Source organism: Antedon mediterranea, chromosome 2 (genome assembly GCF_964355755.1).
Source record: "Antedon mediterranea chromosome 2, ecAntMedi1.1, whole genome shotgun sequence".
Taxonomy (NCBI): Eukaryota; Metazoa; Echinodermata; class Crinoidea; order Comatulida; family Antedonidae; genus Antedon; species Antedon mediterranea.
In genome coordinates this window covers 39,599,368-39,616,428 of record NC_092671.1, presented here as the reverse complement: position 1 = coordinate 39,616,428, position 17,061 = coordinate 39,599,368, and the positions used below count along the sequence as shown (strand labels likewise).

Genomic DNA, 17,061 nt, shown 5'->3' with positions numbered 1-17,061 from the left:
ACATGTCACTGAGTCACCCTCATTGATACTTGTTGTATCAACACGTGTCCATTGAAAATACGCCCAAGTCATTGAAATCACTCTGCTCATGCTCAGAAAACTTTTTGTTTTCATGCTTATGATGTTATGTGACATTTTCATTGTTTTCCAGCTTGTGGTAAGTGACATTGTCATGATTGAAAAGGAAAAATAATTTGTATCTTTTTCTCAAAATGTTGTAAAGCGATTTTTGTTATGAGTGTGTAATATAAACGACTTACCTGTAATATGTAACTACACTACCACATATTCTAAAAACGAAAAAATATACTATTTCGTCTGTCGGTTCCTCTAAAGATTCTGCAATCATGAATAGGGGTTGGCCGCTTAACCCGTATGTTTCCCCTCATATTATGAGTATCACGTATACGGTATATGTATCGTTTTTTTTATCTCCACAATACATAGTATAGTGTTTATTTTTATTTATTATCAACTTATATTTGGAAATGTGAGTGAAGTATATGACAGAGAAGGGGAGGCAGAGACTTGAAAATGACAGACACAGAAAACAGACAATGACAAATATTGCATTTTGTTTCGTTTCACTTTATTTTATTTAATATCTCTCTATTCCTACACAAGAGAATATATCCCTCCAAATGGTTGTTGTTTACAAATCAAATATTGTTGAATAGTTTTATTCTTTCTATTTTGGCCAAAACAAGAACCTCATATAGTTTGTATTATTTGGATTGGTTGTTGGTAGTTTAATACATTTGATTGCTAAACGTTGTCGTTTATGATAGAAATTTAACGACGGAATCTATGAATAAATCGTCTAATGTGACCATATCGATGTGATACGAAGTGGCGGTGGATTGGCCCAACGGTTCTTGTAACATATGAGCGGTATACACGACTAAATCTACCGAACCCATGGAACCCACGAGAGAAATTATACGGAACGGAATGGTAACGGTTATTTAACCAGAAGTAGTATCTGTTTCCATTAACGTAGTAATTAACCCAATGCCATCGTCGTCCGTAATAGTAGCGGTAGTGACCACGGTAACGGTTGTAGCGAAGAGGACGCCAATATGTTTTACCACCTCTTACTGTTCTCCAGTAGAAACGACCTCTTCTCCAGAATACGTATGGTCTATGGAAAGAGATTCTTCCACTGCTGAAGCTGCTGTAGCTGCTACTACCACCACTGACACCGAATGGATAGTATCGGCCATTTATGTAGTAGAAGTAAGTTGTGTTGATTCTATAGAAAGGAACGAATTGCCAAGTTTTGCCGGTCCAGTAGTAGAAGCGACCGTGTCTTCTTCGGAAACGTACGGGTCGTAGACGATAGCCTCGGCCATAAGGATAGCGATAATACATGCGTCCACCTCTGAAGATTATTCTTACATTTGTACTGAAATATCGGATGCTAAATCTGCCACCGGATGGCATGGGATTGGAACTGTATCGACCATCCAAATAGAAGTAAAAGCGGCCATTACGGGTGTAGTTGGGAACGATGTACCATCTACCGTTTGTGAAATAATACATGTGGTGGTTTCGCATACGGGTTCTGACAATCTGCCATGTGTATCGTCCGTGTATTCGTACTCTATGGTACATATGTCCACCACGCCAGCTAAAGAACACGTTCAAAGATGATCCATGGAATCCCATGTGGAAATGATGATGCGATGAACTCACGTGCTTGTGGTAGTGGTGGTGGTGATGATGTTTATAGTGGTGATGGTATTTGTACTTGTAGATGGTTCGTCGATGATGGATGGTACGGTGATGATGATGGTGATGGTGTAGAGTCTTGAAGATATGGTGGTGATGCGTTAAAAATTTATGGTGATAGATAGTCTTCAAGTGGAATTTAGTATGATGCACGGTACGATGATGGGTAATATGGTGGTGGTAATGTCGGTAGTGATGGTGGTGACGTGTTCGGTAGATATGCCTCTTGATGTACCTGTGGCGCACGTGCATATGGTTTAAGTACCGATGATGATGGTGCCAGTGATGCAGATGGATGGTACGATGGTGGTGGTGGGTTAGATATCGGTGTCGGTATACGTTCACATGTTTGGTTCTGATATGGTTGATGTATCGATGGTGATGGTGTCGGTGGTGAATGTGACGGTAGTGGTGATGATGGTGAGTTACGTAGCGATTACGTCTGATGTAGTGATGATGCACCATGACACGGTTGATGTAGCGGTGGTGATGCAGTTTATGATGGTAATGGTGATAGTGGTGATGGTGATGAGTTAGGTATTGATGATGACGATGATACACATGTTTGGTACGCACATGGTTTATATAACGGTGATGGTGGAATCTGTGGTGGTAGTGATGGTAATGGTGGTGATGATGGGTACGGTATGTGTGGTGTTTCACGTATCGATGTCGGACACGAAGGTGGTTAACGATTCGATGGTGGTTTACAATGTGATGATGGTGGTGATAGTGGTGATGGTGATGTGTCAAGTACCGATTGGTTCTTATGTATCGGTGACTGATTTTAAGGTGGTTTACATAGCGATGATGATGGTGCGTGTGGTGGTGATGGTGATAGTGGTGATGATGGTGGGTCACATGACGATGTTTGTATATATATTTGTGTCTGATACGCAAATGGTTCACTACACGATGATGGTGAATCCTGTGATGAATATGGCGGTAATGGTGGTGGTGATGGGTGAGGTATTGGTGAGTCTTGATATACCGATGCTGTATTCTTAAGTGTTTGATAACACGGTGGTGATGAATTCTGTGGTGATGGTGGTGGTAGTGATGATGGTGATGCGTCAAGTATCGATGTTTGTATAGGTATTTGTGACGGATTCGCAAATGGTTGATGTATTTATGGTGATTGATTCTGTGGTGGATGTGACGGTAGTGGTGGTGATGGTGTGTCAAGTAGCGGTGAGTTACTATATTATGGTGTCTTACAAGCAAGTGGTTAATAGTGCGGTGATGATGTATGCGATGGTGGATATGGATTGTTCTATGATGGTGATGAGTCAAATATCTGTGGTGTTTAACATACCGATGACGTACTTTCAAGTGGTTAACGTATCGGTGATGTTGGATATGATGATGAATATGAATAAATTTGTGGTGATGGTGTGTCAGATATCGATGGTGTTTAATATAGCGATGGTGCATTACCACATGGTTTACAAACTTGTGATGGTGGAGTCGGTGATGGATGTGATGGTAATGGTGATGGTGGTGCGTGATGTAATGATGTCTGTAAACGTTATGGTGACGTGTGATCACATGGTTAACATATTTGTGATGATGTCTGTGGTGATGAATGTGTCGGTAATGGTGATGGTGGTGAGTTACCCATCGGTGACGATATATATTCTTGTGACGTGTGAGCACGTGGTTGACGTAACGGTGATGATGGAGACGGTGATGTACGTGTACGTAATGGTGATGGTGGTATGTCAGATAACGGTGGTGTTTTATGTATTTATGTCGGTACAAGATATGGTTGATGTATTTATGGTGATGAAGTCTGTGGTGGACATGGTAGTAGTGATGGTGATGGTGTGTCACGTGTCGGTGTCTGTATATATTTCGATGACGTGTTATGACATGGTTGACGTATCGGTGGTGATGGTAATGCTTGTGCAAGTGGAAGTATTTATGATGGTTGTAATGTCGGTACACATTTGTTCTTATATATCTATGAACAATTCGAAGATGGTTAATTATTTTGTTATGCCTAATACGGTGGTATATGTTAAAGTATTGTTTATGATTACGTGTAATGTAACGGTTTTTGTAGAGATATTTGTAGATAACACGGAGATGGTTTATATATCGGTGGTGTTGGATTCGGTGTTGAATATGGATGAATCGGTTGTGGTGATGAGTGTAATGCTTGTGATGTCTGATATAAATGTTACGTGTAATTACGTGGTTGATATATCGGTGGTGATGTATTCTGTGGTGATGATGGTAGTAATGATGGTGATGGTGGGTCACATGTCGGTGACGGTACAGGTTTCGATGGCGTGTTAGTACATGGTTAATGTAACGATGGTGGTGAATTCTGTGGTGGTAATGTTTGTAATGGTGATGGTGATGGGTGAAATAACGGTGGTGCTTGATGTATCTGTGGCGGGTAAGTACGTGTGTGTAGGTACGGTGATGGTGCAATCTATGGTGGATGTGGTGGTAGTGGTGATGGTGATGGGTTATATGAACATGATGCTTGATATAATGTTGTTTTGTGATCACATGGTTTATGTACCGATGGTGATGGAGGCGGTGATGAATATGATGGTAGTGGTGATGGTGATGGGTCAAGTAACGATGGTGCCGGATGTAGTGATGGCGGGTAATTACATGGTTGACAATTCGATGATGATGGATCCTATGGTGAATATGGTAGTGGTGGTGATGGTGAAGTGTGATGTGCGTGTGGTGTTTCACGTACCGATGACGTATACGGAGATGGTTGACATAACGGTGATGATGTATTCTATGATGAATGTGAATGAATTTATGATGGTGGTGAGTCAGATATCTGTTATGTTTGACGTACTTGTGACGTACCAACACATGGTTGACGTACTTATGGTGGTGGTGTCGGTGATGGTAGTGATGGTAATGGTGATGATGATGAGTCAAGTGGACATGGTGTCGAATATATTTGTGTCGGTTTATAACGTGGTTGATATACCGGTGGTGGTGTATTCTGTGATGGAAATGGTGGTAGTGGTGGTGATGATGGGTAAGGTATCTGTTATGTTTTACATAAATATGTTTTGTGCTAACATGGTTGATGTACCGATGGTGATGGTGTCTGTGATGGTAATGGTGGTAATGGTGATGGTTGTGGACAAGATGACGATGACGAACTATGTTCACGTGTCGTACACTGACGTGGTTTATATATTTATGGTGGTGTATACGATGGTGAATGTGGAAATGTCGATGATGGTGGTGGGTGAAGCGTCGATGACGTCGAATATATTGGTGTCGGTAGCGCACATGATTTATATATCTATGGTGGTGAACCTTGTGGTGAACATGGCGGTAGTGATGGTGATGATGTGTAAAGTGTCGATGGTGTTTCACGTATCTGTGTCTATATTTCACATGGTTGACGTACTTATGATGGTTTACTACGTGATGGAAATGACGATAATGATGATGAAGTCGAGTGATATATCGGTGATGATATCGTTTGATATGACGAGTTATCACGTGATTTCTGTAAACATGATGGTGATGGCGATGGTGCACGTGCCGGTAATGGTGATGGTGATGGGTATAGTATTTATGGTGTTTGATGTAGTGGTGTCTAATACGAAGATGGTTTACAACACGACGGTGATGTATGTGATGGTGAACATGCTTTATATGATGGTGGTGTATTGTTTTATATCGGTAGTGCTTTACCACACGGTGGTGTACTATCTTATGGTGGATATATTTGTTATGGTGTATCCTGTGTATTTTTACATGATGGTGATGGTGATGATGTTTGACTATTTTAGTATGGAACCTTGTGTGATAATGGTGATGATAATGATGATGATGATGATACTTTATCACTGTTTTATGCTTGACAAGGTAGTGACCATTATGGAAGTAGTATGACACTCCATTCATGTAGTAGTACGTTAGCATGTGCCATGTGTTGCCGTAGTAATAAAAGTACCGTCCATGGTATCGTTTGGTTGTCACAATACGGTAATAGTAGCGGTTTCCACGGCGATATCGATAGTACAGGTGGCCACCGCGCCAAACAAACATGGGACGACTTGGTCTATGGGGGACGTGTGGGTGACCGCCTCCACTTATAAAATACCGACCGTTGTGGTAGATATAAATGTGACCATTTCGTTGATATGTTGGTGCAATACGCCAGCCACGATGTGGCCCGAATGGCATGTAGTACACCAGACGGTGATTGCGCCAGCGATAATTCACCACTCGCCATCTAACACGACCATGTGATACCCATCTGAAGTATAGGCGTCTGCCTCGCCAGAACAAAAACACTGTTGTTTGAGGTTGAGGAAATCTGAACCTTCGTTTGAAATAGCGGCCATTTCGGTAAAAGAAAACATATCCATTGCGGTAGTACACCGGTGCTAGACGCCATCTTCGACGGCTACCAAATAGTGGGTAATAATATAGACGATGGTGGGACCACCTGTAACGCACGGGACGCCATACTCTTCGTCCATGATAAATTGTAGTCCAGTAAAGTCTTTTTCCACGCCAGTAAAGATTAATATTTATACGTCTTGGGTTGAGTGGGTGGTATGTACCAGTACGACGGTAACGACCATTGGTGAAGACATATATATAACCGTTGCGGTAATAAACTGGAGCAGGGCGCCATCTTCGATGACGGCCAAACGTTGGGTAGAAGTATAGACGATGACGGATCCATCGATAACGAACTGGACGCCATGTTCTTCGTCCACGGTAGACGGTTGTCCAGAAGAGACGTCGTCCTCGGAAGTACAGGTTCACTGGTCTTCTTCTGCCACCGGTATAGTAGCGACCATTGCGGTAGAAGAACATTCGTCCCCCACGTTTGTAGCACCTTACCAATCGCCATCTTCTTCCCCAATAGAAATATAGTCGACGATGGCTCCATCTGTATCGAACAACACGCCATATCCAACGACGCCCATAACGAACTCGGAAATACAAACGCCTGTTACGCCAAACGAGATATCCACCAGTACTGGTTCTTGTGACAATTCTACTTGAGGAAACCACTGTGGATGTTCTGATATATCGACGTCCTCGAAGAACATATACATGTCTGTTACGCACGTATGCACGCATTATGCGCCAATATCGTCGACGTCCATGTCGGTATAGGCAGTAGAAACGTCCACCTCGACATCTGAAAGTTACACGACGCCAATACGTACGACGACCACGTCTACACAGTCTGTAGAATCGACCACTGCGCCAATAATATTGGACTCGGAGGCGTCGTACTTTGTATCGTCGTCGAGAACGTCTAATTATTCGACGTCTGTAACGTCGTCTACGGCAACGAAATCGACGTCTGTAACGGCGTCTAAAGGATCGTCGCCGACATCTTTTACTAATTTCTTGTGCGTTATCTAAACCTGATGAGGCCAACATGTCTTTGTCGACTTCACTGGTGTCAGCTGATTCCAAATCTGGGTTTACCTTCAGGTCAAGAGAATTGACTTCATTTTGATCGTCCTGCAGGTCAGACGACTGCGATTCAGCGCGTACTTGCAGGAGCAACACGCACCCCAACAGCGCGGCTAACAGAAACACCTTCATTTTCTGAAGAATACAAACCAATTATTAATTAATAAGTTACAATACTGTATAAATACTTTCATGTATAATTTAAAAAATACGGATACATTATAAACAAAGCATTAAATAACGATACAAACAGTCTGAAATTCGAGTTTCGAGAACCATTTCTCATATAAAAATATAATAATCAATAATCAGTACAATAATAGCCTACATATTAAAGTTAAGATGGTATAAGGACTGTTATTAAATACCGATATATTTATGCGAATGCTTGCTGTTATCATTTGATGTTTGATTAGAAATAATTAATGTTTATGTAATTCATTGATATTAATAATATTATTAATATATTATATTAATAATAATATTAAAATGTTGTGTCCGAATGTCCGAATGTCCGCTCTGATCTGATTCACTTTTGCTTTGGTATAAGGTTCTGTTTGCCTTATTTTCCAAAACTTTCAGTGTAAAAAAGGTTGTGATACGTCAAACCCCTTTCAATGGTTTTGTTACTTTTAAATCAACTAGCCATCAGGTATCGTGTAGACACACATTAACCTGTGTATTTATTTATTATGCTAAAATGTTTGTCTGAATACATCAGTATGTTGGAGAAGAAATTTGAAAATTCATGGAATACAAAATGGTATAAGTACCGTAGGCCTAAGCCTACATGAGTAACATAACGAACTAAAGAGAATATGAATTGCAAATGGTGTCCGTGCTACGACGAGATTTAATATCGTTATTTATTTAGATAACAAAATATAATTCTTGCGAAAGACGAGTAACAAACTCAATAGGCCTAGAAGTTTGGAAATACAGTGTAATGGTTAATAGTTTTATCGGTATATATGACTTTGTGACTAATCTATGTATAGCAAACTTCATCTGATTGCACCCATACCTTCATTATTTGTTCGTATAGATGGTACTTAAAGCAATGACTAAATAATAACATACCTGTACCTATATGGATGTCATAGTGTTTAATATTATTTTATCATTCATCATTATAAAGAGAGGTAACATAATTTGAGGTTATTATTCCAAAACGATAAACTTTAATACATATTTGTCTATGAATTTCAAATAAATATGATTGCTATAATTTATTAATTATCGCTTTTAAATACTTCTTCCCTGGGGTATTTATTTTAAATACACTGAAATATTTATTGAAATGAAATAAATTAAATACTTGTTCAACTTACCGTGCTGACTGTTGCAAACACGTCGGTGAGTGAAGACTATTGATCTCAACTATGACAGAACTAGAAGTTCTATCATAACTTCTGTCAACTAGTCTACGATTCTGTTTTATATAGGACCACCAGCTTTTCGAATATTTTGAAGTGTAATACGTACGCAACGTGCTGGTAGAGAATACGACCGTTATGGGGAAAATAGAGAGGAATTTGCAAGGGATGAAGGTATCATATTTGCTATGATAAAGTCACTTATTAACAGAGTTATAATCAATCATAAATGTTGATACTAAAGTCAATGTGAAGGAGCAAGTAGTGGGGGATCTAGTGCAATTGATAGTGCCATAAATATGCCATTAGGTTTTAGAGTAACATCTGGTTATTCGACAGTCAAGTATGATACCGTACCTGATCACTTTTTAAAATACATTTCGTTACCATTGATAAAATAAACAGTAGTACTTTTTTTATTCAATTTTCTGCCATATAAAATACAAAGAAGACAAATATATAAAGGCAAGAAAAGACCAAACATGTGCTAAACACCTATGCTAGTTGGTCTACCCAAACATGTGCTAAACACCTATGCTAGTTGGTCTACCCAAACATGTGCTAAACACGTTTTTATTCTGAAATTAGTTTTAAATAATACCAAGGAGCAAGAATGAATGCATCGCTTTATGAACGTTTTTTAAAGTAAAATCAGTTCACATACTTAAACCATACTTCCTTCTTTAAAACGAGAAACGATAAGAATTGATTATGTCAGTCCACAATAAAATATAGAGAAAGGGTGTGGTAGGGAGAGTGTCAGGCAGTACAAGACGAACAGGTGTGGAAAAAGTGTGTGATGTCAAATGTTAAAAATGTACGTAGTGCAATCGACCACAGACAGCTTACAATTATTAAACTAAATGTTGGTTATTTTAAATAAAAGAATATGTAATATAATAAAGTATGGGGATAATTCATAATAATGAACAATTGAATAATGTGATGGCAAATTTATAAATTGTCAATTAGTCTGTATAATTATAAAGCAATACCACAACATTCTATGCAAGGTTTTGCCGAAGGGAGATGCAAATCGACCTTTTAACATTGTTGAAAAGTACTCAAAGAAAATAATTAACAGCATAAGTTAATTGTGTTTGTTAAAAGATAACCTACACATGTGACATCTTTGTAGAATTTGCAATAATATAGAGGGCACCAAACACTTTTTTTGAAAGTTTAAACCATTTTGAATAATCTATAGTAATAAAGAATGTCTACACATTTAGAATTTGTTAGATTTTAGAAAATGAAATTATGGAAAAAAATGAATTTGAAAACTCCTTTGTATTGTAGGACATTTCATTAAAGATTATTTAGGCTCAGTATTACTCGTTCAACCAAGGCTATCAAACAGCCCTTCTTTAACATTCAGTAACCGTTCCCAATGTGTATTTAGAGGGAGCAAGTGGTGCCTTCTTTGTAGGCTACATACCGTGAACATACCGTGAACATCCTAAAAAAGTGGTTTGATGTGTTTTAAAATCATACGGAAAATATAGTTTTATTCTCCAAATAAAGTCATTCGTAACATATGCATACATAGAATACAATATAATAAGACATCTTCAATGACCCTTGATTTGCTTCTCTAAAAGATGATAATTAATCTGTTTTACGGAACCGGACATAGCAAGTGCATTTTATTAGGAAGGTTTAATCTACTTTTACACAAATTTTAATCTTAAAACTTTCCTGGCTATACGATCATGGAGAAATTAGTGTGTAATACACTTAGTGTTTAGGAATATTAAGATATTAAGCTAGAAAAGATGTGGTATACTAGAGTGATAATACTAGATCCTGGTTAGAACAACATATAAGGAGATGATTGATGATTGAATTTCCATTTTATTATTTAAAACTTTCTCGAGTCAACATGAACACCGCCGTTTTTTCAATTCTGTTGTCAACTATTGTTTTGGTCTCACAAGCTGGTGAGTTTCGTTATTTCGTTAAACACTCTTATTTTCCCTTTGTTCGTTTTATTCTACAGTATTGAATATTTTAAACATTTTTGTGACTGCTTTTATTCCTGAAAATACACTTTCTGTAGATACACACAAATGTCAAAGGACGCTTTCAATTATTTTCTTTGTACATTTTTGTTGTGAATTAGGTTGTTGTCTTTTAAAGTTATTTTTTAAATCATCAGCAACAGTATCGTCATCATCATTGCATCCACTGTACTCATTTCCAAGTGTCTGTCTCGTTATCATATACAGTACCATAATGTAATCATTGCCATCATTACCGACATTTTTATTCGGATAAACACCGACATTTTTTCCAATATTCTTATGTTTCCTAGTTTTTCACTCTCGTCGTTTATTGTCAACCCAAAGTGTGATGTGCCCAAATATGGTAGTGATATACCGTACCCAACTATGGTAGTGATATGACATCATCATGTCCATATATGGGCACATCACATTTTTTGTCACATAAAGTTTGATAGTGTAGACAAGGCTTAAAATTGTTTAAGGTATATTTTTTGAATTATCCAGGTGCTTGTAAAGACCTTCTTAATTGTGGTATATTTTGCCATAATGGCTACCAGCAAGATGAAAATGGCTGCGATATATGTCAATGCGTAGACGACGAGTTCATCGTATGCCCAATCCTGGAATGCGAAGAGCCGTTAGATTGCACTGGACGACGACGGCTGTCCAACGTGTAGCTGTGTTCCAGTCTGCGAGCCTAGGAATTGTGGAATTGTTCCTGTAGTATGTGAATATGGTTTTGAAAAAGAAGAAGACGGCTGTGAAACGTGCACGTGTATCCCACCACCTGGTATGTCAAAGTTCATACCAGTATTTTCAATTCTTTTGAAGAAAAAAATTTATATATATTTTTATATTTTTACTAATAAATGAATTATTAAAATGAGTCGTGATACAGCCATCATTTGACTCATAAAATTGTTCTTCTTTGTGTGCAACTTGTAGAAACCCCAATACATATTTTGAATGTGTGTAGATTATGTTTTTTTTTGTTCAGGGTGTTGTGATAAAGAAAAACTGATAATTCAGTTCCACACTTTATGTGAAATTGTAATGTATTAAATGTATGATTATGTTGTCTAGTCAGTTTATATTAAAAGAAAGTTTCTGAACATTATTTTAACGTGTGATCTTTAAAACTAGATTGTCCATGTGATCCAGTTCCGGTAGCCTGTGGAGCATCATGTGGTCCAGCTACTTGTCAGCAGCGCTTGACCGCTATCTACCCATTCTGTCTTGCCTGTGTCCCATCCTGCCAATGTCCAAAAACAAACACGTTCCTAGACACCAATGGACGATGTGTGCCAGCAGAGGGTTGTGGGTGTGTTGATGACAATAACAACTACTATCGTGTAAGTTGTTTAAGCTTGGTTCTCACTAGGACGTGAGCCGCACCCTTGCGAATTGACCAATCAAAGCGATGGATTATTCGAACTGTCGTTTGTGATTGGTCAATTCGCTTACGTTACGGCTTACGTCCTTACTTTGCGTCCAATGGGAACTAAGCTTTACGAAACTTGATGTAGACATCCTAAATGGTTAGGGCAATGTTGAAGCTCTTTAGATAGATAGGTTAGGTTAGGCCCAAGTTGCATAAACGGGTTCCTTCTTAACGACCATAATCTGAGATTCCCATCACATTAATTCATAATAACTTTTACCGTTGAGTACAGTGTTTCCGTTAAGTACTTATTTAACGGAGTATTTTGAGCATTGAGATTGTTCTTAACAAAAGGATTGCGTTTTCAACGTTTTCTATTCGAATGATTTTCTGTTGAGCACATTTACAATTTATAATTCGAATACAAAAAGTACTCAACGAATCGTTATGTTGACAATGAAAGTTCCCAATCGAATACGACAAACTATACACAGTGTCAGAGTGTTCCATTCAGATTTTGTTTGCCTATGGAAGTACATGGATGACGTCATATAGTATCCGTGGGTATGTGGTTGAGACCTAATGATTGAAAAGAATATTATGTTGGGAAAATAAAACGATCACAATTAAAGTTCGCATAAAATTAGCATAGTATATAAAACCGTATAGAACCGTATAGAATATTATTTTTTACCGAATATTTTTACCGTACTATTTTTTTGTTTTGTTTGGTTTTTTTTTAGAATGGTCAGTGAACTTCATTTACGTGAATAGTAAATTCAGACGACTGAAATGTAGTAAAGGCGGGTATTACTGAAATATAAAAACACTTGCGCAGAGCCGAGGTTATTGAAATATGAACGCGATACCCTCTACTATACATAAGAGAAAAATTAGAAAATATCAAAATATTCTACTCGATATTATATAGTAAATTGTTCAAGAAATACGTGTTTGTAGCAATAGAAATAAAGAAGTCATTATAATGTTAATGCAATTGATAAAATCATTTTATTTTTGTCATTATTATATTTTTTTTGTGTGGTAAATTTGTCTTTTTATTTTTCTAAATTAACAAGCAATTTAAAAGTTATTGATAAGGCATGAATTGTCATTGTAGTTGAATACGTTCACAAACCCACATCGTGCAAAATGATTGCCAGTCGTGTACGGTTTGCTGCCACCAGCAGTTCCAGAACAACTTGATGCCTGGTTGCGATCGCTCTCCCAACCATCTCCGTTCTTCAAGAAAGCTTTGACCTCAAACCAACCATTCTCTGTTTTACTGCAGTCCATGTCTACGTCCAGCAACCAGTAGTGGTCTCCCCATTGGTTAAGAGCCGTGTACCCATACCCGTCTTTGTTAACATTACCACCATGCCCGGGGTTGTTGGTGGTCCAAACCATTGGAGAACCAACCGGATGGTCGCCATTATAATTGCCTTGGCCGTACTCAGCTCCATACCAATCAAGATGCATATCGCCTGTTTTCCATGCGTTGTATTTACCGTTTGAGCCGCCTGTACGATGTGTAATCGGTAGTGCGCATGCGCTAGTTTCCGCCTCCGATGTACATCCTGTTCGTCGTGAGTGATCAATACCGCCACGTACGAATAAATCTTGACCGTTGCTTGTAGGTTTATTTACAAATATTACCGTGCGACTTGATCCGGCAGGAGATGTTACACCACCATTGTCTGGCGGAGAAGTTGGATTGGGCTTAGAAGTTGGATTAACGCAATCAGAACAACCTTTACCCATGGCACCGACATGGAGTATGAGTACAGGCTCATCGGAGTTGTTATCGACGTAGATGTCGGCATTTCCCGCGTTATCAACTGTGACAGTTGGCCCGCTACAAGTTTTACTAGCGTCATCAAAATCTCCTCTTGCTAGATCGCAGTATTCTCCAGATGGAAGCCCAGTATTAAGTTTTGCATCGATTGGATTGTAATCTCTATTGAGAGCAACAAATGCTTTACTTCCACGAGAGAAAGCTGCCTGCTGGTAATCATTACTCCACCAATTCTTCACCGGTTCATTACCGGCAATGTTTCTCCATTTTGCCATGTTCTTGATTGCACGCCAACGATGTTCACACACCCAGCCACCGCCACAGCTACCATCTTGCATGATCGGTGGGTCATCGGTTACGTAGTTACCATCTGAAGGTGGACCTTGCCAATCTGTCGTGAAATCGTAGCTACTCATAACACGGGGTACACCATACGGCCATGCCAGCATATACGTTACTGCAAGTGTGTAGTATTTACCATCATCATGTGTTACCAGTAGTCCACCACCGCCATGTCCTCTCTGGTTATCATGATTGTCAATAAAAGCTAGTGCGTCACCTTCAGGCACCATATTGTTCCAGCCGGATCCAAATGGTTCGTAATTTGATATATGATTACTGCCTCCATCTCTGAAGGCTTCTGATACCTCTCGACCATAACGGAACTCTGTAACACGACCAAGGTGTGTGTATTCGGTAGAGCTGATGGCTTCGCCTCCTAGATCAATGACCTCTTGGTAAACAAATGGACGAGAGCCAGGATTGAAGTAACTTGTTGGCAGGTCCTTGAGTTTACCTAAAATGGCTTGGAAATCTGCTGGCCACATATGTTTGGCTGCATCTATACGGAATCCAGCAATTCCAATAGATGTCAGATCATTCAGATAGTCGGCTACTTTTTGACGTACATAATCTTTTGACAGATCGAGATCCATAAGCCCGACTAAGTTACAATTTCTAACCTGTATGAACGAATAACAAAATGTTAAACAAAGACCGTTGTTGCATATCGTTTGTACTATAAGTTCTATACAACTTCTACTAGTAATTATTCAAGAATTTTTTATCTAAATGATTCATTAATTTAAAGCACACAAACCTGGTCAGGATCTCCATAGTTGGATATCTGGTCATTGTGGCTGTTACACTTCCCCTGAGGGACATTGAAATCACCAGAAGAAAATGGCACGCCAGAGAATAAGTATTGTGAGGTGTCGTACGTACTATCTGCAGAACCAGTTCCAATACCAGCATCAGTTCCACACATATGGTTGGCCACAACGTCCGCGTAGATTCTTACGCCAGCCTTGTTACATCGTTCCACCATATCGATAAGTTCGTCACGCGTACCGCGTCGAGTTTTAAGCTTGTAGCTGATTGGTTGATAGCTTTCATACCAAGGGCGTTTTACATTTGGATCCCAGTCGGGCTGGTAGACAATTCGATGTTCGTTTGGTGGTGAGATTTGGACACCTCCGAATCCATGTGGTCCCAAAAACCTAATTAATTTATAAAATAACCAAATAGTGTTATTTTTTGTTTCCATTTTTTATTCAACTTCTAACTAAGATATTTATTAGTGAAGGATGTGAACAGCAGGTGGTGAACTAAACACCCAATTGCACAATGAGCCCAGTTATGATCAGTTGATGTGTGTACTAGTACACCCAGGGTGACCCCTCTTATTCGATTCGAAAGATGTACTAGTAATATGCAAAATACACATGAACTATATGTGTACACTGGACATACGGTTTATAGTCTTTATCCGAGAGGACTTGTTCTACCACCCGAACCATGAGTCACGAATCTTGCTGATGTTATGGCTACTTAATTACGGTTCAACTGTCTTAACCGCTCGGCCACTTACTCGCTATTGACACCCATAACGATTATGTTCAAATTTAGTTTAATAACACCAATTCTGTATCATGTAGGCCATAGATTATACATATTTTGTGATATAAATTGTTTATTGTGCGTATATTATTTATAGGTACGTGTTATAGTTTACCTTTCACATTCCTTGGCAATACTTGTCCATTTCCACTCGAATAGGTGAACAATTACAGTTCGATCATCGGCAAAGTTTGGGTCTTTCTGCGCTAGTACCAACCCAATGGTTAGTACAAAAAATACTAAGAACTTCATGCTAAAATTAAGATAAGAGTTTTTCCTAATAAAATAACAACATTACCCACATAGGGGAGGAGGAGTCTGTTTTACTGAAAAACCGTAAATCTTCTAATTGTAACCCTGGGTTATTATTCTTTGATTATTTTTAGGGTAGTGGGTTATTATTACTAAACTTAAATTAGGCACCTCAACATAGTAACCCACCCTAACTTTTCGGGTCGGCAAATCATATCAAAATAATAAAACAGTACGAATAAACTTTATTTGAACTCTAACTTTATTTCAAAAACACTCAATCCTCCCTACTCTCCCGAGATGAACATATCTCCTTATTATCATTATCTTCAGAATGTCATTTTTTTTTCAATAGTTTTGTGACTCTAATATTAACCCCCATGGTTAATAACTATGTAGAAAAAATGTCACATAATAACATTATTATAACACATCCCCAGTTTTCTCTATTCCAATTTCTGTTAGCTTGTTTTGTTAATGATTATTAATATAGTAAAATAATAAGCTATTTATTATTGTAATTAGAAACAATATTAGTTTAAAACAACAACATAGTACATACCTTTGATGCAGCATAACCTGAAGGTTCGAAGACGAAAGTGCCGTCCATTACATGTCAACTTCTTATATAATGTAGTCCAGATGTCTATATTCACATTCTTGTTTTTCACAAAACATATTGTCCACAGATAACTTTGTTGTTATCATTATAGTTTGTTTGATGACTTTTTCCAGCATTTCATCATTGGTATACGCTCTTGCGAAAGAATGTGAACACACTGTAGCACATCTGAAAAGCAGAGGTGAAGAAAAGGAACCAATTGTGTGTTTTATTTCTGTTGATGTTCATTCTTTGGATGGAACAAACAAAATAACATTTGGTAATCGAAGGTTTGCTTCATACTCAAAAATACATTAAATACGAACAATAACACTGAAATAATAAATATACAACTGATTCGTTATTTACCAATGGCAAATTGGAGCAAAGAAAAATAGCTTTCGCTAATCGAGGGTTTGTCCCATACTAACATACATTCATATACAATATGAACAATAGCACTGAAATAGCAAAAGTAATACATCTATATATAAATTTACGTAAGGGCAAAATTCGGTAAATCTCGGTTTATTTCTAGAATTTCTACTCGATGGTATATAAAGTTGGTTCGTACTTTCGGT

The 17,061-nt window shown here is 38.3% G+C and overlaps 1 protein-coding gene and 2 long non-coding RNA genes across 3 annotated transcripts in view; 1 reads left to right on the top strand and 2 right to left on the bottom strand.

Annotated features, from left to right (window-relative positions):
- Positions 1-11,077, top strand: part of LOC140039921 (uncharacterized) — a 33,861-nt gene extending 22,784 nt beyond the window's left edge. Inside the window, exon 3 of the long non-coding RNA XR_011842665.1 lies at positions 11,057-11,077. This is a non-coding gene — a long non-coding RNA (uncharacterized lncRNA). The remainder of the gene's footprint in view (positions 1-11,056) is intronic.
- On the bottom strand, positions 568-8,575 carry LOC140041089 (uncharacterized). Its single transcript, XR_011842813.1, has 2 exons — positions 8,502-8,575; positions 568-7,305 (listed from the first exon to the last, which is right to left on the bottom strand). It is a non-coding gene; the product is annotated as an uncharacterized lncRNA (long non-coding RNA).
- Positions 11,078-12,958: 1,881 nt separating the features above from the next.
- Positions 12,959-16,458, bottom strand: LOC140039917 (pancreatic alpha-amylase 2a5-like). Its single transcript, XM_072085510.1, has 4 exons — positions 16,442-16,458; positions 15,743-15,880; positions 14,828-15,227; positions 12,959-14,690 (listed from the first exon to the last, which is right to left on the bottom strand). The coding sequence occupies exons 1-4, from the start codon at positions 16,453-16,455 to the stop codon at positions 13,017-13,019; spliced, it is 2,226 nt and encodes a 741-aa protein (XP_071941611.1). The 5' UTR covers positions 16,456-16,458; the 3' UTR covers positions 12,959-13,016.
- Positions 16,459-17,061: the final 603 nt, after the last annotated feature.